This window comes from Staurois parvus, unplaced genomic scaffold, assembly GCF_062004578.1.
Source record: "Staurois parvus isolate SC_StPar_1 unplaced genomic scaffold, SC_StPar_1.0 ptg000029l, whole genome shotgun sequence".
Classification (NCBI taxonomy): Eukaryota; Metazoa; Chordata; class Amphibia; order Anura; family Ranidae; genus Staurois; species Staurois parvus.
The window spans coordinates 5,386,176-5,412,917 of record NW_028317825.1 but is presented as its reverse complement, the minus strand read 5'-3'; the positions used below and the strand labels follow the sequence as shown (position 1 = coordinate 5,412,917).

General features: G+C 42.4%; 1 protein-coding gene across 1 annotated transcript; it reads right to left on the bottom strand.

Annotated features, from left to right (window-relative positions):
• Positions 1 to 7,467: 7,467 nt before the first annotated feature.
• On the bottom strand, positions 7,468 to 26,139 carry NSUN5 (NOP2/Sun RNA methyltransferase 5). The gene is made up of 10 exons (XM_089657424.1): positions 25,980 to 26,139; positions 25,776 to 25,898; positions 23,620 to 23,791; positions 21,140 to 21,248; positions 19,977 to 20,124; positions 19,775 to 19,890; positions 16,967 to 17,145; positions 15,234 to 15,444; positions 15,008 to 15,154; positions 7,468 to 7,813 (listed from the first exon to the last, which is right to left on the bottom strand). Exons 1-10 carry the CDS (start codon positions 26,070 to 26,072, stop codon positions 7,579 to 7,581), a joined length of 1,533 nt encoding a protein of 510 aa, XP_089513550.1. The 5' UTR covers positions 26,073 to 26,139; the 3' UTR covers positions 7,468 to 7,578.
• Between the last annotated feature and the right edge of the window lie 603 nt (positions 26,140 to 26,742).

Sequence of the window (26,742 nt, the reverse complement as noted above, 5' to 3'; positions counted from 1 at the left end):
TGGAAGGAAAATGATCAATGGTTTTCAACATTTTTGACAAATATCTGAAAAGTATGACATGCATTTGTATTCAGCCCCCCGGAGTCAATACTTTGTAGAACCTCCTTTTGCTGCAATTACAGCTGCAAGTCTTTTTGGGTATGTCTTCCAGCTTTGCCCATCTAGAGAGTGAAATTTGTGCCTATTTTTCTGTGCAATATAGCTCAAGCTCTGTCAGATTGGATGGTGAGTGTCTGTGAACAGCAATTTTCAAGTCTTGCCACAGATTCTCAATTGGATTTAAATCTGGAGTTTGACTGGGCCATTCTAACACATGAATATGCTTTGATCTAAACCATTCCATTGTAGCTCTAGCTGTATGTTTAGGGTCATTGTCCTGCTGGAAGGTGAACCTCCGCCCCAGACTTAAGTCTTTTGCAGACTCTAACAGGTTTTCTTCTAAGATTGCCCTGTATTTGGCACCATGCATCTTCCCATCAAGTCTGACCAGCTTCCTTGTCTCTGCTGAAGAAAAGCATCCCCACAACATGCTTCCACCATCATGTTTCACGGTAGGGATGGTGTGTTCAGGGTGATGTGTAGTGTTTATTTCCGCCACACATAGCGTTTTGCTTTTAGGCCAAAAAGTTCAATTTTGGTCTCATTTGACCAGATCACCTTCTTCCACATGTTTGCTGTGTCTCCCCACATGGCTTCTCACAGACTGTAAACGGGACTTCTTAGGGCTTTCTTTTAACAATTCCTTTCTTCTTGCCACTCTTCCATAAAGGCCAGATTTGTGGAGTGCATGACTAAGAGTTGTCCTGTAGGCAGATTCTCAATCCTGAGCTGTGGATCGCTGCAGCTCCTCCAGTTTTACCATGGGCCTCTTGGCTGCTTCTCTGATTAATGCTCTCCTTACTCGGGCTGTCAGTTTAGGTAGACTGCAATGTCTTGGTAGGTTTGCAGTTGTGCCACACTCTTTCCATTTTCGAATGATAGATTGAACAGTGCTCCATGAGATGTTCAAAGCTTGGATTTTTTTTTATTAATAACCTATCCCCATTTTAAACGTCTCCACAACTTTATCCCTGATCTGTCTTGTGTGTTCCTTGGCCTTCATGATGCTGTTAGTTCCCTATTCTCTAACAAACTTCTGAGGGCTCCACAGAACAGCTGTATTTATACTGAGATTAAATTACACATAGGTGGACTCTATTTACTAATTAGGTGACTTCTGAAGGCAATTGGTTCCACTAGATTTTAGTTAGGGGAATCAGAGTAAAGGAGGCTGAATACAAATGCACGCCCCACTTTTCAGATATTTATCTGTAAAAAGATTTTAAAAACCATGTATAATTTTCCTTCCACTTCACAGTTATGTGCCACTTTGTGTTGGTCTATCACATAAAATCCCAATAAAATACATTTACATCTTTGGTTGTAACATGACAAAATGTGGACAATTTCAAGGGGCATGAATACTTTTTCAAGGCACTGAAGCATGCATCCCTGTCTAGGGAGATAGTTCCCACTCTGTACTGTAGCTATGGAGGAGCAGTGTTGTTGCCATAAAAGATGCAGTGTTATGTAGTTCAGAGAACTAAAAAGAGTTGCTAACGTTGCTTGGGATTTCACCACAGCACTGATAGTTAACACTTGCTGGATATCAGGAAAGATCCGACAGGTATATTTTTTGCAGTGTGGACTTAAAAATAAAAAGTGGAAATGCACATGTATTGGAGAGATGTACTTTTGTTTTTTTAAATCTCTACATATTCTGTAGAGATTTAAAAAAAACATTTGCTGTGACTGAGATTTTGCCTCTAACTGCGTTGCTAATTTGCTTGGAAAGTTGTTCCTCAAATCCTTGTGTTTCTACACGGAGCCACTTGCCCTCTGGAAGGTTTACACCCTTCATAACCAGAGTCATTTTTGCTATTCAGCACTGTGCTAATTTAACTGGTAATTGTGTGGTACCCAAATTAAATTTATATAAAGTTTTATAAATGGGGGGGGGGGGGAGAGACAGCATTTTGAAAAAAAAATCTTTTGGTTTATAAAACATCCAATAAAATCAAAATTCTTCATAAATTTAGCCCAAAATGTATTCTGCTGTCTTTGGTTAAAAAAAAGATCCCAATAAGTGTATATTTGGTTTGTGTTAAAATTACAGCTTCTACTACCTATATATACTTTAATTTATGCAGCTTTTATTTTCTGACTGCCTATCACATTTTTTGAGGTGCTAAAATGCCAGGGCAGTACAAGCGCCCCGCAAGTTACCCTTTTATTTTTTCTTTTAAAGTAGACATCCAAAGGCATTTGCTGAGAGGCATGTTGAGACCACGGAATTTGTTTTTTTTTCACAAAGTTGTCCCTTTTGGTGTTTAATTCCTCATCTACCAATAGCATGTGTGAGAAATTCCATTAAACACATTCTCCTGAGTATGGGGGATGCCACGTTAAGAGTCCTTTTGGTAGCCTAGCCACATACTGGGGCTCAAAACCACCTTCAGGCTTTCAAAGCATGTCATTTCCTCCTCATTTTACTTCCTCACTAGCTATCAGTGTTTCAGAGGCTCTGAAATGCCACAATAGTAGAACATCTCTCCCCTTCCCAAATGTCCCTTTAGAAAGTGGACACTTCAAGGTATTTGGTGTCATATGTGGCTAGGCTCCCAAAAAGTCTTACATGTGGTATCCTCCTACACTGGAGAAGTAGCAGAATGTTTTTTGGGGTGTTGCGCCACATATACCCATGTGGGGAGGGGGGGTTGCGTGTGAGAGAGAGATATCTCAGTAAAGTGACAACTTTGCAAAAAAAAACCAAAAAACCTGAATTCTCTTTCATTCATCGACGGCCACAGCTCTTTCTCATTCTTGACCGTAGGGTTATAGCTCCAACTGCAGTAGGAACCTAGGCAGGAGAAAAAAAAAAAAAAAAGAACAGCACCACCTATGTACAGTCCTATATGGAAATCAAGCCTCTTTCTGCTATATGCAACTCAATTATTATTATTTTTTTATTGTTTTCTGGCCCATAAGGAGTAAGGATCTAGATATCTGCTGGGACCTGTGGTTCTATAGCTTTTTTTTACCTTTCTTCTCTTTCCTGTATTTTTTTCCTGTGAAGATCATCAATCAACAGCAGAGCTGGGCAATCTAGATTCAGTGGTCACCCCAGTCTGGACAATAAGCAGGTGCAGGCCTTTAGCTAAGCGCTGGGTTGGCCATGACCAGGCCCATTCTGGACAGGGGCGTCCAGCGAGTTAAACATCTTGTGGGGACACATATGCCTAGGCACCAGTCTGTGTCAGTGTTACACTGGATGACAGCCAACCACTTCAGTGGAAAGGAGGATCAGTCTCAGGAGTGTTACCTGCTACCTTGGCTGGACCAGTAAGTAGATGCCCCCCTTCCCTCGAGCAGTGGCTGACTGTGGGTACTCCCTGGCGTGGTTGACCCTGCGGGGGCTTCACCCTCTGTGATATGGTTGTGTCTAGGCCCTTCCTGGACACACATGCCCTCCTGTGGATCAGGTGAACTTCAATATTTGTGTCTCCCCCTGGGTGGTAGTGGGTTTGGGGCAGGTTGCTCTATATTGGGACCCCTCCTCCCCTTTGCCAGTTGCTGCTTCCCCGTTAGTACTGTGGAGGGCCTGGCTGGCATGATCATGTAGTTGCTCTCCCTCTGGGTTCCTATTGGCCATGTGGTGCCTGGCAGCCACTACGTGGGTGGTGGCAGCCATTTTGCTGGGTGGTTGGCTCTTACCTAGGTAGGCCTTTCCCTTCCTGGGCTGTATGTTGACCCTAGGGCTGGGGGAGTCTATGGTTTGTTTGCCAGGCTCACCCAATTGGGGATTCCACTTTTCAGGATTCTGCAGGTAACACTGTCTTCTCCTGATTTCTTAAGTCCAGGTGACCCACAACTTTGCCCCCCATTCCAGGAAGGCATGCCTAAGCTACCCACTGCAGGGTGAGGGGACATTGTCGTGGCAGGCAGTTCCATGGGTCTCTTCTTATCCGCTGTCAACTGCCTTCCTTCCTGTCTTCACCCCTCCCCTTTTCCTCTCTGCGGTCCTTCATGCGATACTGCGGTATCTGCCTCTCTAGGGCATTATAATCCTGGCTCTACACCTGGAATGGGGGAATGCACCCAGTTGTGTCCTGTCAAAGCTATTACGTTCACATGTGGGTGTGGCCTTGTCTGTTGGTTACTCTCTTGGTTTTTCTTTGGTGTTGAGGTAGTTATTATCCACGATCCTCCTCTTCCTCCAAAACTGGGGTTTGCTTTCTTACTCGATGTAGAAATTGTCCTTTTTCTCCCATGTCCTGCATCTTGTATCCAAAGGAGGTTGCACAGTTGTAGTGTAAGTGGTTTGTATGTCTTCCTCTGACTTGGCTTCCTTCTGGAGCTCTGTTTCCCTTTTATGTGTGCATGTGGCCCTCATGTGGGCTTGGTGGTTTCCTCGGCCATTGTTTCTTGATGGCTTTGGCGGTATGGTGCCTAGGTCTATGTTTTTAGGGGTTTATCCTGTCCTGGCATTTTTGGGCCTCTGAAAATGTGATAGGTAGGAAGGAGAAAAAAAAATGTAATTATTCCCTTGAAAACCTGAAGATGGTCATTGGATTTGGCTGGGCTGCCTAAACATCTCACGTTGTATACCCATGGCATGTGTGAGAAATATTTAATCTTTGATTTTTGGTATCTTCCAAAACCTTTTGACAAAAAATAAAAAATCTTCCATGGACTCACCATGCCTCTCAGAAACTATCTTGGGCTGCCTACTTTCCAAAAAGGAATCATGGGGTGAGGGGCTAGCATTAAGAACTTCTGCCACAGTTCTAATGCTGAGCATGCATGCAATGGACTGAACGAAAAAGACCTTAATAGCTTCCTCCCTTCACATTTTACCAATGTGGGAAAAAAAAAAAAAAAAAAAGGATACCGAATAATAGGAACTACTGCTAGGCGTACACATCCTGTCTGCATTTTTTTTTAAATTGCAGATGGAGAAATATGATGTATGTATTCTGCGAGAACATCCTTCGGAAGATGAATTCCTATTTGTGACCCCTTATTACAAACTCCCTGCTGTGTCAACTGATTTGCTTGGTGTTCCAAGATGCAGGGCAGATACCCCTTTGATAACCAGACAGTAAAAATCCATAAATGTCTGAAGAACAATGTTGCCTTCCAACAAGACCCTTTTGCAGAATTGTGCGCCATGTTGTACCCTAGAATAATACTTCACTAGTGTGTGGTAGTGACAGAACCAGTCCTTGACGCAGAGACCAGCTTGGACACATACAAAAAAACAGGTGTCATTCTCATTCTGTGTTTACCAGACATTTTTGGGGGGATGTTCTTTGTGTTGGGGTACCTGAGAACACCTGGAAAATGCTTCTCATGCAGCCAGCTAACTACATCTGGATTTGGGCTATGGGCCACAGTACCTTCTGGAGTCAACAGGACTGTGATGATTACTTTCTGAAATTTTAGGAAGGATGATTATTATTATGATGATTGTTTCCTGAAATTTTAGGAAGGATCCAGTTTTTCCAGTTGCTTTGTAAACAACAAAAGCATTGTATATAGCCAAATGAAATAAGTATAGACACTTTAATACCAGTGTGTAACTGCAGGAGACTAACTATGGCTTCCTTGTTGAAGTTACAACTCCCATATAAAAAATAGAGTTTTGGACACAGGGAGGCTTTTCAACTCATTGTGAGTAGTTCTTCATTACTCAAACAGGCTTTCTTCCCCTTTCTAAGTGGGGTGTCAATGAGCCATTTGGTGAATCCCTTGAAATTAGGTTGCATGGTGCCACAGCAGCCAGCTTTAATTGTCTAAACAGTGGAACACGCACATAAAAAGTTGTCCACGTACAAATGGTACCCCTTACACAACAGAGGTGACACCAAGTCCCTTACTATCTTGCCACTGTTCCCAATGTAATCTGGGCATTCGGGGGACTTTACTTGATTGTCTTGTTCCTTATAAATGCTAAATCTTGATGTATAACTTGCTGCCCTCTCATTGCCTTTATACAGTTTGACCCCATTTTTGGCACGTATGCTAAGGAGATATTGCTTTATTGAAAGCCTGCCAGTAAAACGTACAAGGGGCTTAGCTACGCAAATGTTTTGTTGGGGTGTATACACATGTGAATTTCTGGGAGGCAGTTTAAAGCAGTAGTAAACCACGACCCAATACAATGACATAATGTGCTAGTATGCACGCGGGAGTAACTATTTACGGCACACCACTCTGGAGGAACGACACAGGCATGCTGTTCTTTCAGAGCACATGCGCCAGTGCTCTACAGGAGGTAAATGTCTCCTAAACGGTGCACGTTTAGGAGATAATTACAGTACCTACAGGTAAGCCTTAGGAGCATAATTCTGTGTTTCTACCACTTCAGCAACATGGGGTCAGGTATACCTGATTGCAGTGATCTGTACAGACACTATACTAGTAATGGCAGTGAACAGCTACTTACAGTATGACTGAGATTTTGTGGCAATTTAACAGACTGACATTGCAAGTGACACCAACACAGCAAGCGGTGATAAATACTGTACACACTGATACTCTACTAATGGCGCTGGTTGTGTGACAGGGCAATCAAAAGGTTAAATGTGCTCCTTTTACTCACATAGGTCTTGCTTTCTTCTCTTCCTGACCTGAAAATCCTGTGTCTATGTTTATAAACAAGACATGGTATCCTGCTGTGATTAGCTACAACCGATCAGCAGGTTCATGGCCAAAATCATAGGCTGAAACAAAGTCAATGACAGCACAGGTTAGCAGGGGGCTTGCCCCAAACCTGGAGGAAAGCTGTCGCATACATGATTGTGCCTGTACCTACTGCTCGTTTGCAGTATGCTTACTTTGAGTGGTCAGCGGATGCAAAAAACTCTAAAACATCGAATTTTTTATTTTTTTTTTGAGAATACAAGGCATTCTGTGATTGGACAAGGGCAGATCCTGATATATAAACACGCCGCCTCTCCCCATGTGTTCTGTGAAAAGAAATACTAGATGTTTTATGAATGGATTAGTAAGGTGTAGAGGGAGCAACACCATCTTTCATTATATAGGAAATGGAACTATGATTTACAGTGCTGGACGTTCAGTGCTTACAGTACAGTTGGGGATAAATGAAAGAAGGATTTTACCTAATGCAGCCAGCCACAAATGGGACACCCATAATTTGAGGTAATTTATAGGTACTGTAGTAATGTCCAAAACAATTATTTTCTGAAGTTCTCTTTTTGAAACAGTTTTATATTTAAATACACAGCTTTTGATATGGCACAATCCTAGCAAACATAAAACTGGGTAAACACCTAGGCAAAAGAGAAAAAGACTGCTGGTTGCCGAGGGACTTCAAAAGGTCAGAAATGGACTAGTGTGAATAGTTTGATGTGCTTCTGAAACATATCAGCAGTACATACATTAAATATTCAAATCAAGTAATCCAATACAGACACTAATACTTTAATTCCCAGATGAAATACTCAGTGTTCTGCAAAAGTATTTTTTACAGTGTAACATACAGCCAAAAAAGTAAAAACCTTGTTTTTAACATTAGGAATCCTTTATCTTGTGCTTCTTTTTACGTGATTTCTTAGTAGTGGACCTAACATTTGTCATACTTGCTTTTCTTTTCAACGTGACCTGCATCATGTTTGATTTATCTCCAGGCTTACTACTCTGTGTCCCTGCTGCTGCAGTGTCAGCGGTGTTAAAATCCCTCTGTTCTGGTCTTTCTGCTGCAGTGTCAGCTCTGTTAACATTCCTTTGTTCTTCACATGCGACAGAGCTGTTAGAGGGGAAAAAAAAATGCATGTCCTTCAAGACAATCCCTTACATAATACATTGTATTCTTTCTGCTTTCTACATGTGGCTGCGTTTCTGTTAGTTGGCCCCTGCCTCGCTGTGCCTCCTGTGTGTCTCATTGTTTAGTAACTCTGGCTGCTTGTTCAAACTGCAGCTCTACTATAACTGATCTGTATTGGTGGACACAGAGGAGGCATCAGTGGACCAACATGCCTCTAAATTCTTCATAAAGGGAACCTGTTACCACAATTAAAAAGTACGGAATAAAACTGTATCCTGTCTTCCGAGTTCCACTCCTTTCTCCCAATGCCCTACACATTGGGGTTGATTTACTAAAACTGGAGCGTGCAAAGTCTGGTGCAGCTCTGCACAGAAAACAATCCGCTTCCATGTTGTATTGCCAAAGCTAAATTGAACAAGCTGAAGCTAGAAGCTGATTGACTACCATGCACAGCTGCACCAGATTTTGCACTCTTAAGTTTTAGTAACTCAACCCCATTATGTACACTGTCCTCCTTATAGCCATGCAAGCTTTCTGCTGCCTGATGGTAGAACCTTCACTACTCTTCCCTGCCCCCTTTCAAACCATCTGCCACTCACCTGCTCACATTGCCCTCTCTCATACCCTCCCCACTACTTGCCTCCTGATCATGCTGCCCCCACTCATTCTCTGGTCACACCTCTTCATCACTTGATGCTCGTTCCTATTCCCCATCCACAAAGTGTTGTGCTAATAAATGTACATGAAAACCAAAAATGTGACAATGTTATTAACGTATGTTAATATATACAGTCAGGTCCATAAATATTGGGACATGGACACAATTCTAACATTTTTGGCTCTGTAAACCACCACAATGGATTTGAAATGAAACAAACAAGATGTGCTTTAACTGCAGACTGTCAGCTTTAATTTGAGGGTATTTACATCCAAATCAGGTCAACGGTGTAGGAATTGCAACAGTTTGCATATGTGCCTCCCACTTGTTAAGGGACCAAAAGTAATGGGACAGAATAATAATCATAAATCAAACTTTCACTTTTTAATACTTGGTTGCAAATCCTTTGCAGTCAATTACAGCCTGAAGTCTGGAACGCATAGACATCACCAGACGCTGGGTTTCATCCCTGGTGATGCTCTGCCAGGCCTCTACTGGAACTGTCTTCAGTTCCTGCTTGTTCTTGGGGCATTTTCCCTTCAGTGTTGTCTTCAGCAAGTGAAATGCATCCTCAATCGGATTCAGGTCAGGTGATTGATTTGGCCATTGCATAACATTCCACTTCTTTCCCTTAAAAAATTCTTTGGTTGCTTTTGCAGTATGCTTTGGGTCATTGTCCATCTGCACTGTGAAGCAGCGTCCAATGAGTTGTGAAGCATTTGGCTGAATATGAGCAGATAATATTGCCCGAAACACTTCAGAATTCATCCTGCTGCTTTTGTCAGCAGTCACATCATCAATAAATACAAGAGAACCAGTTCCATTGGCAGCCATACATGCCCACGCCATGACACTACCACCACCATGCTTCACTGATGAGGTGGTATGCTTAGGATCATGAGCAGTTCCTTTCCTTCTCCATACTCTTCTCTTCCCATCACTCTGGTACAAGTTGATCTTGGTCTCATCTGTCCATAGGATGTTGTTCCAGAACTGTGAGGGCTTTTTTAGATGTCGTCTGGCAAACTCTAATCTGCCCTTCCTGTTCCTGTTCGTTTCATTTCAAATCCATTGTGGTGGTGTATAGAGCCAAAAATGTTAGAATTGTGTCGATGTCCCAATATTTATGGACCTGACTGTATATACACAATGTGACAATGTTATATATATATATATATATATATATATATATATATGTTAATATAGGATGCATGAAGAATTATTGTCCAACTGGGAAATTATATACAACAGTCTCCTTTAAGATAAACACTCCAAGATTATCCCTTAGTCTTCCATAATCACCGTTGTCACCCAACACCACTGTAGACACAAGATGGATGCTTACCAGAAATACTGATCCCTTATTTAGAGAGGTCAGCATGCGCTTTAGTTAATAAACTAAAGTGGAAATTATGTGCGTCAAACCAGACCACAGTAACTTAAGCCACTCCTCAGATGACCTCAGACACATGACGTACATATACACTCATATGGGTATGAAAAAATATGCCTCTCATAGTTTGAAAAAGTTAAAACCCCCATTTTCTTCACATCGAAAACATAGGCATTAAAATAGTCACCAAATGGCATGGAAAGCTATACTTCCGGTAAACTCGTATGCAACAATGGCACAGGGAAGGTCCCGGCTGACGCATTTCGTCATACCAGACATCTTTCAGGTCTGGGAGTCCTCCCTACCCAATTATATCTCTCTCTATCAATGAAGAGCATAAACAAAGTCTGTGATCAAGCCTCAGAATCAATACAAAAATAAAAGTTATATAACCGCAAATGTCTTAAATAAAATAAATACACAAAATATTGTAGCCTAGATGGAAAACCAATCAAACCAAATAGCAATCCTAATAATGTGGTATATTTAATAAACGGCACTCTACTCCATAGAAGAGCATAAAGCCTTCTAGTGGCCAAAAAGAATATGGCAATTGGTAAATATTAATAGGCATTTTTACCACCATACAGGACACACTGACACATACAATATACATATATCCTAAAAAAAAATAAAAATGAATAGATTTTAAATAACAATACATTTTTTATTGATATATTGAAATTTTTGTTTGATGATTGTGGAAGACTAAGGGATGACCTTGGGAGTGTTACAGTCCCCATTAAAGGTAATTTCACTCCATTCTATGACCTAAGCACTTGACTGGTGCCCTCTTCTTCCCCCCTATTGCCCCTCTCCAATATTAACCTCACTTCTACTCCAGCATGGTTCACACTACTCTAAGCATACCGCTCATGTAAGCACGACTCAAGTCTACAGCCTCCCCAGCCAATTGGTGGGGACCCTTCTTACATATACCGACTGTTAACATGAGTGAGATTCACATTCAGATATAACGTTAATGTACATTGTTTTGTATGTTGAAAATCCTTTAATAAAAATATTTGAATATAAAAGGTAATTTCACAATTGGACAATAATTCTTCATGTATCCTCTCCTTTTGGGACTTTTTTTAACTTAATAGTTAAGAACCTTTTTCTCCTGAATGAGATTAATTTCATTATTTATTTTAAATGTATTTACATTTATTACATTATCCAATTTTTGGTTTTTATGCACATTTATATTTATTAGCGCAACACTTGGTATTGACTTGTATATTGGAGAGGATTTCCTTTGTGTTTGCTCCTTTTATTTATTTTTGCATTTTGAACGGTTTGCATTTTTTACGAATTATAAAACAACTATGTAAAATTGTACATAATATCCCCAAACCTTGCCTGTTCTGAAATGGGAACACTTGGGGGAAAAAAAAGAAATCAGAATGGGTGTTTTTGATAGACATCTGTGGTACTCTGATGCCTAGTGGTTTCAATAATGCATCTCCCTACTCATAAGCCATAATTTGTTTGCAGCTCTTCTGCAGTCCTGTTCTAGGGGAGCACTAGTATAAAAAAAAAAAAAAAAAAGGATCTGTAGGCCTTAATTTATCATAATGCCTAAAGCCCCATACACACGGGCTGAATATCGGCCAGTCAAACGGGCATGCCGAAATACCAGCATCCAATCAGCGCTGACTGGTGTGTTCTGGCGGGGTGGGGTGGGAGGGCCCAGTCCCCCTGACAGAACACAATAGCTCAGCAGGGAGGTCATTGTACTAACATGGGTTTACATGCTCAGATGTAGAAGTGAATCTGCCTGGTGGATATGGGATATGTAGGAATAAATCTGGCTGAGCGCCGAGACTCACAAATAACAAAGGCCCCATGATAAATGACAATACAGTAAACTGTAATGTAATGCTACAGATCAATCCTTCTAGGGATTAAATCATCACCATGACAGCTCATCCAAACTAATTTTAGTTACATACCAGGATTCCCCAACATACCATATTGAAAAACCGTTTTTGTGACCTACGTTCTTTGCCTTATTTCCCCGTTCACAAAAAAAAAAAAAAAAAAAAAAAAAGAGAGGTCCAACTACTTTAGTGAAAGAGAATGTAAACCAACATTTCATATTCCTGATATGTGCCTGCTGTACCATGTACCCAGGGCTGCTGATAGAAATCATGGGGTCCCATATAGACTACCCGACAGCCCCCCCAACACAATATCAAAGCGATATTTTGCTAGCACCAAGATCAGCAGAGAGACATCAAAGATGAGATGAGACCAAGAGTACAAGATGGAAGGACTGCAGGGAAACTAAACGAGCCACAATCAATAGGACTGAGAAGGAGAAAGATTGGAGCATGATTGCAGGGATAGGGGGAAAGAGTGAATAGCGCAACAATCTGGAGCGATTGGGGGGGGGGGGGGGGGGGGGGGTGGTCAGGTATGAGAAACAAAGTTACAGAAGCAACAGACTGAACACAGCTAATATTATAGCCGCACTGTGGGAGAATGACAGGAAACTGTAGAATGGAATTTAGTGGCTGCAAATGTGTGTCAGTTGTCTGGGCCCCCTGCTGATGAGATGGCGACAGGGCCCCTTGCAGGAGGACCAGAGGTACCCCCATATCATTGGCCCTGAATGTACTTGTATGAAAAAGCATCCAGTTCTCTGTGTATTGCTTCCTTTGTGTGAATCAATACACAGAGAGGGGGGGGCAAGGTCAGGGATGAGAAACAAAGTTACAGAAGCAACAGACTGAACACAGCTAATATTATAGCTGCACTGTGGGAGAATGACAGTAGACTGTAGATTGGAGTTTAGTGGATGCAAATGTGTGTCAGTTGTCTGGGCCCCCTGCAGATGAGTTGGCGACAGGGCCCCCTACAGGAGGACCAGAGGTACCCCCATATCATTGGCCCTGCATGGACTTGTAAAGCATCCGATTCTCTGTGTATTGCTTCCTTTGTGTGAAATCCCTGGTGTTCCTGCCAGTCCCTCTACTTTCCTATTACAAATTGACCTTACTAAGCAGGAGAGAACAGCATAGCCTCCCCCCCACCCATTCTGGGGGCACTCCTACCTGTGTGTCCATAAGACACACAAACAAGAAACAAACAAGAGATCCCTGTGCTCAAATCCCAATAGCTAGTGCATGCATTTATCCATCAGGTGCTAAAGGGGTGTAATCGCATATTAACACGAGAAATTCTGAAAGACACTCTGCACACTGGTATATACCCTTTCCAGCAGGCTTTGCAACAAAGAATAGAGATATTTGCGTAGGCAGAGCAGAGTAGGACTGGCCATAGAGGGATTACTTTGACGCAGTTGGCAACTTAACCACTTGAGCTCCAGAGGATTTACCCCCCTTAATGACCAGGCCTCTTTTTGCTACTCGGCGCTGCACTAATTCAACTGATAATTGCGCGGTCATGCAATGCTGCACCCAAACGAAATTTAGGTCCTTTTTTTCACACAAATAGAGCTTTCTTTCGGTGTAATTTGATCACCTGTGCGCTTTTTATTTTTCACGCTATAAACAAAAAAAGTCAAAAATTTTGAAGAAAAACCAATATTTTTTACTTTCAGCTATAAAAAATATATAGTAAACTCAAAGTTGGTTATACATTTAGGCCAAAATGTATTCTGCTACATGCTTTTGGTAAAAAAATCCCAATAAGTGTATATTAATTGCTTTGTGTGGAAATTATAGCGTCTACAAACTATGGTATAAATACTGCAATTTACGCCATTTTTCTGCTATACAGCGCTGCGCTAGTTTAACGGACAATTGCGCGGTCATGCAATATGGTACATAAATGAAATTTACATCCTTTTTTTCTCCCACAAATTGAGCTTACTTTCGGTGGTATTTGATCGCCTGTGCGGTGTTTATTTTTTGCGCTATAAAAAACAAAAAGCTGACAGTTTTGAGGACAAAAAAAAAAAACTGTATTTTGGACTTTTTGCTATAAAACATGTCCAGTAAAAAAAAACACAAAAATCAAAATTTAGTCATAAATTTCTGCCAACATGCATTCTGCGACATGTCTTAGCTAAAAAAAAAACCCAATACGTGTAAATTAATTGGTTTACGTGAAAGTTATAGCGTTTATAAATGGCGGGAAAAATACTGGGATTTTTAGGTTTTTTTTTATACGAATAATGGCGGCGATCAGCGAATTATGGCGGCGACCAGCGACTTATGGCGGGACTGCGGCGGACATTCTGACATTGGGGGGTACTGACTTGGGGTCACCGACATCCCCAAGAACACTAATACAGTGATCAGTGCAAAAAAAAAAAAAAAAAAACTGACACTGTACTAATGGCAATGGGGAGGAAGGGGTTAACTTTATTTTGCAGGGAAGGGTTATAGGAGTGAGGGGAGTGTTTTACTAGGGGGCGGGGGTGTGTACTGGAGGGACAAGGCTGATCGAGAAAGAGAAACTGTTCTTTCTCGATCAGCTCATCCTCGAGCTGACAGGGAAGTGACAGACAGCACAGCTACTGCAGCTGTGCTGTCTGTCACTGTTTGCCGCCGATCGCCGGGACATAGCCGCTAAGGAGCGGCTGTGACCCGGCGACTGACATCTGCGGCGGTGATCCGCAGGGCAGACAGGGCGGCGGCGCGCCTCGTGCGCGCCCTCTATTTGTTTACAAAACACACGTTTTAAAACGTGGTTTTGCCTGCGAGTGCCGCCCTGCCGCCGTATATGTACAGTGGCTGGGCGGCATGTAGTTAAACATGTATTACTATATGTGTGAACCAAATATCCCTATTCTGTGTGCAAAGTCTGCTGGAAAAGGTATATACTAGTGTGCAGAGTGTCCTTCAGATTTTCTAGTGTTCATAAGACACAGAAAGCGCAGTTTAGGCCCACCCCCCTTCACTGGCTGTGATTGACCTGCTGCGGTCTCTCAGCCACTGAGGAGAAAGAGACCCGGGAGAGTTGCCGCTTCCCTGCTAGCTTGATTGAGATGGGGCTCAAGTAAGGCTTTTTACCTTTTGTTTGCAACCACTTTAAACGGAATGGGTTGTTTTACAAGGTGAGGGTTTACACATATTTTAAACTGCTTTGCATAGAACAGATACAGTCACCTCCTCACCACCTCCCAAAAGGGAAACCTAATAAATGCCTTTACCTTCTGCTACCTTTGTCCTTGCGCTCAAACAACGCAACAAAGAATCCATTGGTGAGTGTTTCTGTAAGAGAGGCACGCAGGCAACTCTCTGATCCAGGAAATGTGTTCATTCCTCGTATTGGCCATGATGGAAGCGCCTTTACCAGCCTGGATAATTCACAGAAAAAAAAAATCAAGTACACAAGTAAAGGATTACCATGTACCTACACAAGGGCCTATGCTGTACCTAAAATCTGTGTGTTGTTCAAGAATGTTCTTCACCACATCCTCATTCTCCTGCTGGTGTACAGAGCAAGTAGAGTACACTACAGTTTGCACAGAGGAGAAGCTTAGAGCATGGGACAGAGCTCGGCCCTGGAACGCTGACAAGGCTTGAAGCCTCTCACTTGTCTCTGATCCTGCCTCCTCGCTGAGCATCCGCATACGGTCTGGCATGCCTATAAAACAAAGTGAAAGATTCTTCTACTGAATAAATATCCAAATAAGCTTTAAAGTAAAAGTATCACTTTCAGGATTCTTTAATCAAATAGTAAAAATAAAACTGAAGAGAAGAAATCCGTAGGAACCAGTCAGATTTCAATTTAATTCACATTGCCAAAAGAATGTAATACAGGCCATAGACGGGTCGTTTATCGGCCGATTTTTCGTCCACACGAAAAAAATTGGCCGATATTCACGCCGTTAGTGGGGCCAGCCCGTCGGCCGTTTTTCACAGATCTCATTTATTTTTATCGGTCATGCTGGAAAATCCACAAAAACGGACGTTTTTTGGACATTGGTGGCAGCATCGGCAACAGGGCCGACCAATTTTTCGTTTATGGCCTGCCTTAACTGCACACTGTTCATTGACTTTCTGTAAGGATATAGGACAAAGCATTGTTTCCAGTAAGAAAAAAACCTAGTGAGCAGCCTTTTTACCTCAAGCTATATTATGTACACTATTTTTACACAAATGTGTTCAGTAAAAACTACAAAAAAGCCAGTTAAAATAAATTTCCAGTTTCCCCATAATAAAAATGTTTAACCAGAAGTTGAGTATTTTCCGAGTCTAGTTTTTCCCACTGCAACACCTACTACCCAGCACTACTTGAACATTCTAGTTTGGTCATAAAGCACCCCATAGATTTTAATGCTGCATTAACTCCAACAACTGCTTCAGCTCCTACATTCACCTGTTCCTCAACAACAGCTGTAGCCCAAAACACTGTCCTCCAGATCAATAGATTATTAGGCCCCTACATGTGCTTTTCCAACACACGGTCATCCAGCAACTCCTATTCCACCATACACAGTCTAGTGCACAGTCCACCATACACAGAAGCTCTATTTTCCTCACACTCTTCCCTTAAATAGGGAATCAGCAATCAGAAAACAATGAGCACCCTATTACCTAACATCTTTAGTTAAAAGTAGTTGCAAAACTCAGACATGAAACACGAATAAAGAATAATCCTCTATAGCGTTTCTTGTCTCAAGAGCACCAAGTGTTATTTCTGTCTGCTTCCTCTTTCTCTGCTATCAGCATGAATCACTTCTTACAAGTTTTCCTGACACCAAGAGAAAAATAGTGACATGGGTGGAATCTCTGGCACACAGCCTGTGATAGACAGACTTAGCTCTGTTCCTGTGTGAAGGTGGGCAAGTCCCTTCCCTCCAATCAGTTCTTAGAGCTCTTCTCACTGAGCTCCACAGTATGTAACTTCAGCTCTCTGCCCCCATTTTCTGAAAGCTCAGCCAAGAAAATTCTGGAATCTGAACGCATGTAGAGAAGAGAAGACTGCACATAAACAGGTACAAGTTATGTAGGAGGACTGGTTTCATCTCTGTGTATCATTTGAGGCCAGTTACTTTCATTGGTATATGTAAGCGTTTACAACCACATTAAAAGACAGGCTCTGTCCATATTTCCAAGCGCACACCTGAAAGAGAATACTGCAAGGTGGTCAATATTTTCCTTACCTGACCCACTGCATGATGGGTCCACTAAAATGTGACTGACTTTCTGATATTTTGGATCATCTGGGTTGACACTAAGGAAGTCTTGGTTCGCCAGCTCCTGACATATGACCCCAGCCCGTAGTAGGAGTGTGCTCATTGTGGCTAAACGCTTAGTGTCCAGGTCAAAGGCAAAAACTTTTCTAAAAAAACAAAAAACACACAGTAGTTATTTTAAAAGGGTTATATTTTATCTGAAATAATAGTGTAAGGCATACAATCACCACCTCAAATATTTCAAAAGCTGTTGCCCTGCTTTCAATATTGTGAAGATTTGTTAAGTTATAGGGAACATCTAGAAAGGGTACTGGTTAGGCACAGTAAACCTGAAAAATATATCTTTTGCTGTGAATTCCTCCTGAAAAATAGCAGTGTACTTGCTCCCATATGTCTAGCCAAACCTGTGCCTAAAGGTGTATATCCAAGGCAATGCTAGTCTCATGAGATTGGGTGTTGTCACCTCTGTGTAACACTGTTCTTGACAGAGAGGAAGCTGTACCGGAGGACCTGCAGTGCAAGAATCTCCCTGTTTCTGTATCACTTATAGTGCAGATCTGTGCTTTTCTGCACTTCTACTTTATGCTTAGCACACCAATCATCAGGGGTCAGCTATGGCGTAAGGAAGCAAAACTCTGCTACTCTATGAAAATGGTCACCTCCACACAGACACATTGTGGAACAAGGCATTGGTCAGTGATGTGAAAAAGATCAGCTATAGGGAGTCTACAGGCAATAAGTGAGGCTACTCATTTGCCCTCCTCTTGCCTTTATAGGGGCATAGCTTCCACAGTATAGGTCTAAAAATGTAGGTAATCTGCTATACATTAACATGTTTTAGTAGAACTACACCCTCCTAACCTTTACAGCCAAGGAAGCTGCTATCTTAACATCTGTTTGATTTACAGTTGCCTTGGGGCTGCACGTGTGAGTAGCTATGACAGCCATTTGAGGGCTTGACCGTTCAATTGAGAGCCAACATAGGCACACTAACAACTCTAACAGTTATCATTCAGGCCTCTTTCACACCATACGTGCAGAAAAACTGATGGAAACTGAGGTACAGATTTCCCCTGCAGTAACATCTGTTTTCATGTGTGCTTCAAAGTGTTTGATACAGGTTGCAGATTCCTGTGCAGAAAAAAATCTGCATGTGATTCCAGTGTTGTGGTGTGAACATGGCACGTAGACAACAATTGATTTTGTTGTACCATTGCAGTACGCATCCACAAAATGGACATCTTTGCACCATGGTGTGAATGAGTCCTCAGGACGTGTTTTGGGAACCTGTTAACTCAGCCAAGGAAGCTTCAGCCTCTATTTGATCTGCAACTGCCATGGTGCTCACACATGTGTGATCAGTTATGACACCAGGCATTTGATTGTTTGTGTAACAGTTTGGTTGTGAACACAAGCAAAAGTGACAGCATTCCCGGGAATGTAACTGATTTTTGAATCTGTTAAATCATTGGATTTAAAGTTAACCATCACTGAACTAATTTAAGGAAAAAAATCCATTATAAATAAAAAGGTGTCTACAGTAAATCTCTAAATAAACTGTTTCAGGGTCTGGAAGGGATACAAACATAAAATGTACAACCTGAATTCTGCAAATTGCAGTTTATTCCAACCCAATAAACCTGTTACCAAACCTGACATTCTAAACTGAACATATGATGCAAACAATATATAAAACAGGGATTACCTTTATTACAATACACTTTCAATAAATGCTGATCATTTTAATGTCCATCTTCAATTAAGGTGACCTGGCAGACAGACATTTAGGGGGAGATCTTGGATGCATCTTTATTTTCTTTGTAAATCCTGGGCGATTTTGTACTGAAATAAGGTGACCTGGCAGGCATTTAGGGGGAGATCTTGAATGCCTTTTTTTCCCCTTTGTAAATCCTGGGTGATTTTGTACTGAAATAAGGTGACCTGGTAGGCATTTAGGGGGAGATCTTGAATGCCTTTTTTTTCCCCTTTGTAAATCCTGGGTGATTTTGTACTGAAATACTGCACTGCAACCACAAGCTAAGAGGGATGACTCATGGTTGCTGCTCAGTCCCAATGACCCCAATGAGCAAATTTGACATACCATGCTGCCTGTCAAACTCTGCAAGCCAAGTTAGAGTTGCTGCAGCATGTGTACTACACTATTTAGTGTCAGGATTTAAGTTGGTGGTCGCAAAAACGTGAATAAACTACCTGCTGTTACCACCCGTGTGAAATAGCCCCAAGAGATCTGGAAAGTGAGGTTTTGGTAACAGAAAATGGTTGTTTTTCAAACGATTCATTCATATGAGTGGCCAGGAGGTGGGCGGTGGTAAAAACAGGCAGCTGAGTTGTGGTGTTACCATCTTCTTACCTCACTCACATCTAAAAAGATAGCATGCAGCTACTCGGGGTCTTACACATGCCATGGCAAAAATTGTACCTCAGATTACGTGCACCCCTGACAGCCTCGGAGCTGCTGTTCTATCACCCCCTAAATAGCAATCTCCCACAGATCCCTTTTCAGAGAGGTGGTAGAGACAGTCATAAAACAGTTTTGGGGTTTCATTAGGTGATCAGTTACAAAGCAAACATCACTTGCTAAAGATCTCTTATAATGCCAAGTGTTATAAATCATTGAAACAGTGTTTTTTTTTTTTTCTTTCTTCTTAAGGCTGACAATTGGATTACACGTGTCAATAACGCTACACAACATGTACACTAGTATATCACTCAAGGAGTATATGCTATGCACACATTCTCCTCAGCCACACATACCCTTTGTTTTGTAATCTAGCAGCCAGATGACTTGTCTTGTTTCCTGGAGCAGCGCAGGCATCAATAACATGGGCCCCAATAGGAGGAGACAGAAGCAATGCTGGCAGACAACTAGCCTACAAAAATAAAGTAAAATGAGCAAACACTGACAACACCTAGGTCTTGGAAGAGACATTACATCATTCCTAGCTGTTATTCTCACCTTGTCCTGCAGTATGAGATGCCCAGCTGTATATAATGAGTCTTTGTGGAAATCTGTGTCCGGAGGAAAGACCAATAGATCAGGAATGTGGAGATCTTGAAGAAATCTCTTGCCAGGCCTCTGTGCAAATTCGACAATTTCTTCTATACTGAACATACGCATAATTACAAATGTGATGAACATGTAAAGCAATTTGATTCACAACAAAGACAAATGGCAGCTCAATGCCAATACTTTAATCCATATTTAAAAAAAAAGGGTAATTTCCCCAATTTTACAACATAGTATGTAAAGAATATAAACATGTACATTATGAAACACTAACAGACACCACTGAAAGTCGAACTAGGCCTTGCTCCCTTCAGGCTCCCCATGTCTTCCTAATGCTGAGAAAGTGAAAAGTTTGAACTACCCAAGTTTGTGACCTTTAACTTGGAGCAATAGTAAACTTTATACAATTTTTTCGTAAAATGGACCCCCTGCAAGTTTATGCCATAATGTGCTAGCAAGCACCACATACCATTACATTATGGCAGACTTACTTTTCAAATGCAGCCTTCCAGCACTGAGCTATCACTGCTCTCAATGCTTCCATCTCCACCCAGTCTTTCTTCTGGGTTTATGCTCTCTAGCTATTTGAATGGCCAGGTTTCAATGACATCACTCCTAGAGCACACTGCTCTCTGCATTCATGACACACTGTGTCATAAACAGCAAACCTTTAGGAAATAATCACATTGCTTACAGGTAAGACTTAGAATAACTTTTCCTGTAGGACAGAATTAAAAACAGGACTTGCTACTGTTTTATAGTGGATGTCTAAACCCCCAAAAAAAAAAAAAAAAAAGTTGAGGCTGGGTGAGCTCCAAACATCTTGTAGTGAGCCAACACTGTCTCTGCTGCACTGAAATCCCAAGCATGGTTTTCAGCCCTGCATAGTTTTCTACGGCTTTACTACAAAGCACCTCCCCTTCTCGCTTCCATACTATAAGTGGGGGAGCGTCTGTAGTGGGTGGGGGTGTGTGTATGTGTATATATATATATATATATATATATATATATATATATATATATAAATAAATCTCTCAATTTCAATATATCTGTCATTCTGTTAAGTAATTCCCCTAACAAAAAGACAATATCACTGCTACCTGAGAACTCACCTTCGTGCCTTTCCTAGGTAGGTATACCCCTGGCGTTTGAAATAAGAGGTGACTTCATTCACGGAGGTCTTTAGTGTGTTCACACGTACATATCGTGGCAAGACTGGTCCTGAAGGTAGAGAAGATGGAAAATGGGAACAATTTGAAAAAGGAATAATTTTTCAAACCAAGTGCATAAAACAAATGTGTATGTATGCGTGCAAAATGTTTACCCATGAGAAAGGACTTCTAAAAGGCTTTCTAAAGAGAGAACAGCAGTATTTATCTTCTATCACTGAACAGAATAGATCGAGAGGGAGGGGTAGAGAGTCACTGTTCTAGCTCATTTATTTTTGTGTGTAAATATAAAGTGGAACTAAACTCCAAAATATTTACCTCTGCTTCAAAGGTCTGCTGCCCATGAGGCCTTCACCAGCACTGGCATCTTCTCTCCGGCTTCCTTGGGGTGCCAGTCTTTGGCCATCTTGATTGCTAGCGCAGGATGATGTTTCTCATGCAAGCACAGAAACAGTCATTCTGGAACACAGGCAATGTGTCAGAATGTAAACTGAGCTGCGTTCACAGCTCAGTGTTACAGTCTACAAAGGACTGCATGCAAGCAGGTAAGTGTATTTTATTGCAGAAGAGACACTGCATATCTCTTCTGCAATAAAGAGCCTGCCTGTTTGCAATTTGTTATTTTAAATTTTAGTTCCACTTTACGACTGCACTACTGAGCTCATGTAAACAACAAGATTTTTTACAACAGATGGTAAAGAGAAACTAGAAAATAGATGGAAAGGAATCTGAAGTTCTATTTGCTGTCTGGATACAAAAATACATAATATTAAACATTCCATATTTACATGGCTAGATGAATTGTTTTTACTTTTTATTTAATCCCTGACCATACATACAACCCTGCTATTTGGGCCCCTTAAAAAGAGATTGTCACCTTAGCAAATCAGGGTAGGTGACAGTGATACTCACTTCTCCAGGGTTCAGGGCCACCTCCCCCCTCACCTTCTGTGGCTGCCACTGCAAAATACCTGGTGCTGCTAAGTATAGGGAGCATGTGATCTCCACAAATGATGCACTGCTCAGGCCTTGCAGGCAATCGCTAGACCCGAATGCTGTCATATGACAGGGTGTGACACCATTGCTCCCTCTGAGCTCTAACACCAACCAACGATGGCTGTTTCGGTGATAATGTGACACAGGAAGCAAGTATAAAGTGGGTGGTGTATGAACTCTATACACCCTAAATGCGCAAGGTAACAGTACTTGTTTAAATTTTGATCCTTCGCGTACTCTGTTCAGCTTTGATTAAAATGATGTCCTTAACCACTTGCCTACCGGGCACTTTTACCCCCTTCCTACCCAGGCCAATTTTCAGCTTTCAGTGCTGTCGCACGTTTGAATGAGAATTGCTCGGTCATGCAACACTGTACCCATATGACATTTTTATCATTTCTTGCACACACAGAGGTTTTGATGGTATTTTCCCACTGGGTGTTTTATTTTTTGCACTATAAACGAAAAAAAAAAAAAAAAAGCAAAAAATTTGGGAAAAAAATAAGTTTGTTTCTATTATAAAATTTTGCAAACAGGTAATTTTTCTCCTTCACTGATGTGAGTTTATGAAGCTGCACTGATGAGAGCCACTGATGGGCAGCGCTGACTGGGAGCAACTGCTGGACGGCACTGATCATCAGTGCCTTGATTATGCGGATGTCCTCTGTGTCATTTGCTGGTTATCGGCAATACTTTCCTCACACTGTGATAGCGTGAGGAAAGTGCTGCCGATAACTGGCAACTGTATTTACATTGTGATCTGCTGTGTCATTGGACACAGCTGATCACGTGGTAAAAGGCCGCTGTGATTGCCCTTTTACCTCATCATGTGATCAGTTGTGTCCATAGGACACAGCGATCTGAGAGCGCCGGGTGCACGCCACTGGGGGCGCGGTCTGGGAGGATGTCATATGATGCCCTCCCAGAGCTGGACAATCACGCTATAGCTGTCATTCAGCTATAGCGTGGTTGGCAAGTGGTTAAAGGGGAACTTAACCTAAAAAAAGAAATTGTGAACAGGCAGGCTCTTTATTGCAGAAGAGACTTACAATAACTATTCTGCAATTAAATAAACTTACCTGCCTGTTCGCAATGCCCTGCAGAATGTACACTGAGTTGCACATGCACAGCTCAGTTTTCATTCCAGTTGCCAAGATGACTGTACTACTTTGCATGCATAAGATCAACATCACCCTATGCTGGCCAATCAAGATGGCCAAAGACTGGTACCTGGAAGATGATGTCGGCGAGAGACCTCACAGGTATTGGACCCTTGGAGTGAAGGTATTTTTTTACCTTTACTTCCACTTTAATTAGATATTATAACTTCCATTGCTTTCCTCAGTATGTACACTGCATGGTGCAGTATTGTGACTTTCCTGGAGACTAGTAGCCCTGGAACAAGAAGATCACTAGTTCTAACATACCATCAGCCACGCCACCCATAGAAGTCAACAAGTCTTGATTGCTGCTGACTTTCTTCTTGACCTTTAACTTTGCGAGTTCAGCTTGTAAGCGGGCACGGTGAGCGAGAATGGTTGCCTTCCAGCGACCTCCACAATGCAGACCTTTTCCGAACAGCAAATCATACACCAGAACCTGAGACAGAAAGACACATGGTGAGCTGACTAGTCATCTGTAAAGCATGCACACTCTAAAGGAGAAAAGTGGACTATTTTGGCAAAAAAAAACAATATATAAAGCAATAAATTACCCTATTTTTTTTGTAAAATATGAAAGATGAGGTTTCACTGAGTAAATAGATATCCAACTTGTCAAACTTCAGTACCCTATATTTTCTATAAGTCGACACTTTTAAAGCCCCTTATAGGTCATCATTTTAGTGTTACGGAGGAGTTCTGGTGCTAGAATTATTGCTCTCATTCTGGCGTGCGCGGCGGTAAGTGACATGTGTATCGCAATCGACGTTCACATGCGTAGGCGGACCAGTGTGTGCTTTTACGTTTGTACGTGCTTATATGTGGGGGTGGAGGGCCTCATTTCTTTTATGGGGGGGGGGGGGGGGAATGGTATGTGCTTGGGTATAACTTTCATATTTTACAATAAAGAAAAAAAAAAAAAAACAGGTGACAGGTTCTCTTTGAGGCATCCAGGATCTAAAAGACCCTCCATGTCTACCCTGTGCTGCACTGAATGTAATACTGCCACTGCGTGGAAGCAATTGGGCGGCAGCGCTGCTGCACGAATGCTTCCACCTGACAGGCCAGCCCATTGCTTGCTCGCAGCAGGGCTAAAGGTAGAAAAAAAAACGACTTGCCCGATGTCCGGAACTACATGTCTTGAGCATCGGGCGATAGGAATCGAACATCCCAGCAGCCAACTTTCAAAAGGTTGTAGTAATATGTGCTTGAATCTGTGCACAGCTTTCATGAATTTGGCGTATGCCATTTTAACCCCTTTACAACCACCTAACTCATAAGCATTGCTGGGTGGCTGATGTTTGATGTGCTGAGAGTCAGTCCGCTCACTGCATACTCCCAGCACAAAGACTGAGCTGTCAAAGCAATAGTCACATGATCGCTAATCCTTCCTACCCCTCAGGCATTCAGAACCAGGCCTGGACTGGCCATAGGGCACAACGAGCATTTGCCCGATGGGCTGATGCCACCTAAATAGTAGAAGTGGCAGGGCGCCACATAGAGGAGCCAATCCATCCATTTCTCTCCTGCCACTGCTGAATGCCCGCTCCCCCTCCTGCAGGCATTCAGTTGTGGCAAGAAAAATGGATGGATCAATTCTTCTATATGCTGCCCTTCAGCGGCTCTTATCCATCTCCTGCTGCCCCAGGCTTCTGTGTACTCCACTGGTGCCCCCCTCTGCCAGGTTCCCCACTCCCCTTGGCTGCTGTGGGGAATCTGTCAGGATGGGAGAGCGGGGAAAGGGCTGGTAAATATGTCATTTACCGGCCCCTTCCTTGTCTGAATGGACAGTCAGTGATCAGTACCAATCACTGACTTTGTCCATTCATAACTGAACAGGGGTGGATGAGACCAGGGGAATTGCCCCCTGAGTGCTCTGATGCAATAGTCGCTCCCCAAAGGCCTCAGAGCTGAGTGCATCTCGCTCCCACAGCCCAGAGCCAGCACTGACAGCTATCCATCCCCCGAGGAGAGAGAGTAAGAACTGGTTCTTGCTCTTTCTCCCCCCTCCCCTCCTATGTCTGCCCTGCCCACACTCCCTGGCAGTTTTGTGCCTCAGAGAAGGGATATGTGGGTGGGAAGTCTGAAGGCCAGCAGAGGACTGAATTCCTTCCTTTATTCCCGAAAGCCCCTCCCAACGGGGCTCCTAAAGAAGAAGTAAAAAAAAAAAATGGTAAAAAAAAAATGTAATTGATAAAATAAACTACTGACACCAGTGGCGGAACTACCATGGTCACAAAGGTTGCACCTGTGACTGGGCCCTGAAAGTCAGGATCTGTTCAGAAGTACTTCAAAGGGAAGCAGGAAGGGGTTAAATGAGCCATAATGCCAGGAAAATGTCATTATTACCCCCCCCATATAGATCATATGGGGCCACCGTTACTGATGACAGCCCAGGCTGCAGGGGGCGCCATCCTACTCACTTTGGCCAGGTTCAGGGGCAGTTTCTTGTTCCCTCGCAGTAGCTGTGAACTGGTGATGACGTCCTCCAGCACAGGGGAGAAGCGCAGAGTCTCACACAGCAGAGCGTATAGCTGCCGGACATTCTGGATGACAAGGAAAACAAGGGGTTAATCAGCGCCGCCATGTGCTGTGTCTATACAATGACAGCGGGTGAGGAGGGTCACCTTGTAGCCGCTGTCGTACACCAGGCTCTTCACAGCCCCCTCCTTCCGCTGCAGCCTGTCCAAGATCCCCGCCGCCGCCTGGTACACAGCCATGGCCGCTCCGAGTTACACACGTGTCTCCACTTCCGCCTCTCTGCATCCATTCACCGCCGGCGATTTACGACACCATGTAGGGCAGCGCTTTACGGCGGTGTGTGTGTTGAATGGGCGGAGGTACAAAAAGCTACAAAATGCTAATGGAGATTGTGAGTTTTCATAGAAAAGCCCTGGAAACGGTCTAATATGTAGAAGGAAGTCTTGTCATTTTTGTGTCTGTGGTTCTGCGCTAGAATCTAATGCCCCATCAATAAACAATCTAAAATAATGCCAAATCCTCTTAGATTTCAAGAAATGGTTTCTAAATAACTGTTGTGTCTCATGTTATGTATGCAGGTTCTTCGTGACACTGAATACAAATCTTTTTTTATATATAACATAAGGTAATGTTATTACAATGTGTATCAATGATATCCATAACTATCAGTATATCATAGATTTTATTTATTATTATTATAATACAGGATTTATATAGCGCCAACAGTTTGCGCAGCGCTGTACAATATAAGGGAGACAGTAAGATTACAATACATTTCAGTACAGAAGGAATAGGAGGGCCCGGCTCGTGAAGCTTACAATTTAAAGGAAGGGGGAGGTGATACAAAAGGTGATAGCTGCGGGGGATGATCTGGCGGAGGTGATTCAAGTACAGTTCTTAGGTGGAGGT

Excerpts from the sequence above, each read along its gene's own strand:
- NSUN5 (XM_089657424.1), bottom strand. The coding sequence starts at position 26,072 with ATGGCTGTGTACCAGGCGGCGGCGGGGATCTTGGACAGGCTGCAGCGG. Across the intron at positions 19,891-19,976 it reads ATCTCATACTGCAGGACAAG|GCTAGTTGTCTGCCAGCATT; the intron begins GTGAGAATAACA and ends TTATTTTTGTAG. Across the intron at positions 15,445-16,966 it reads CCCATCATGCAGTGGGTCAG|GCATGCCAGACCGTATGCGG; the intron begins GTAAGGAAAATA and ends TTTGTTTTATAG.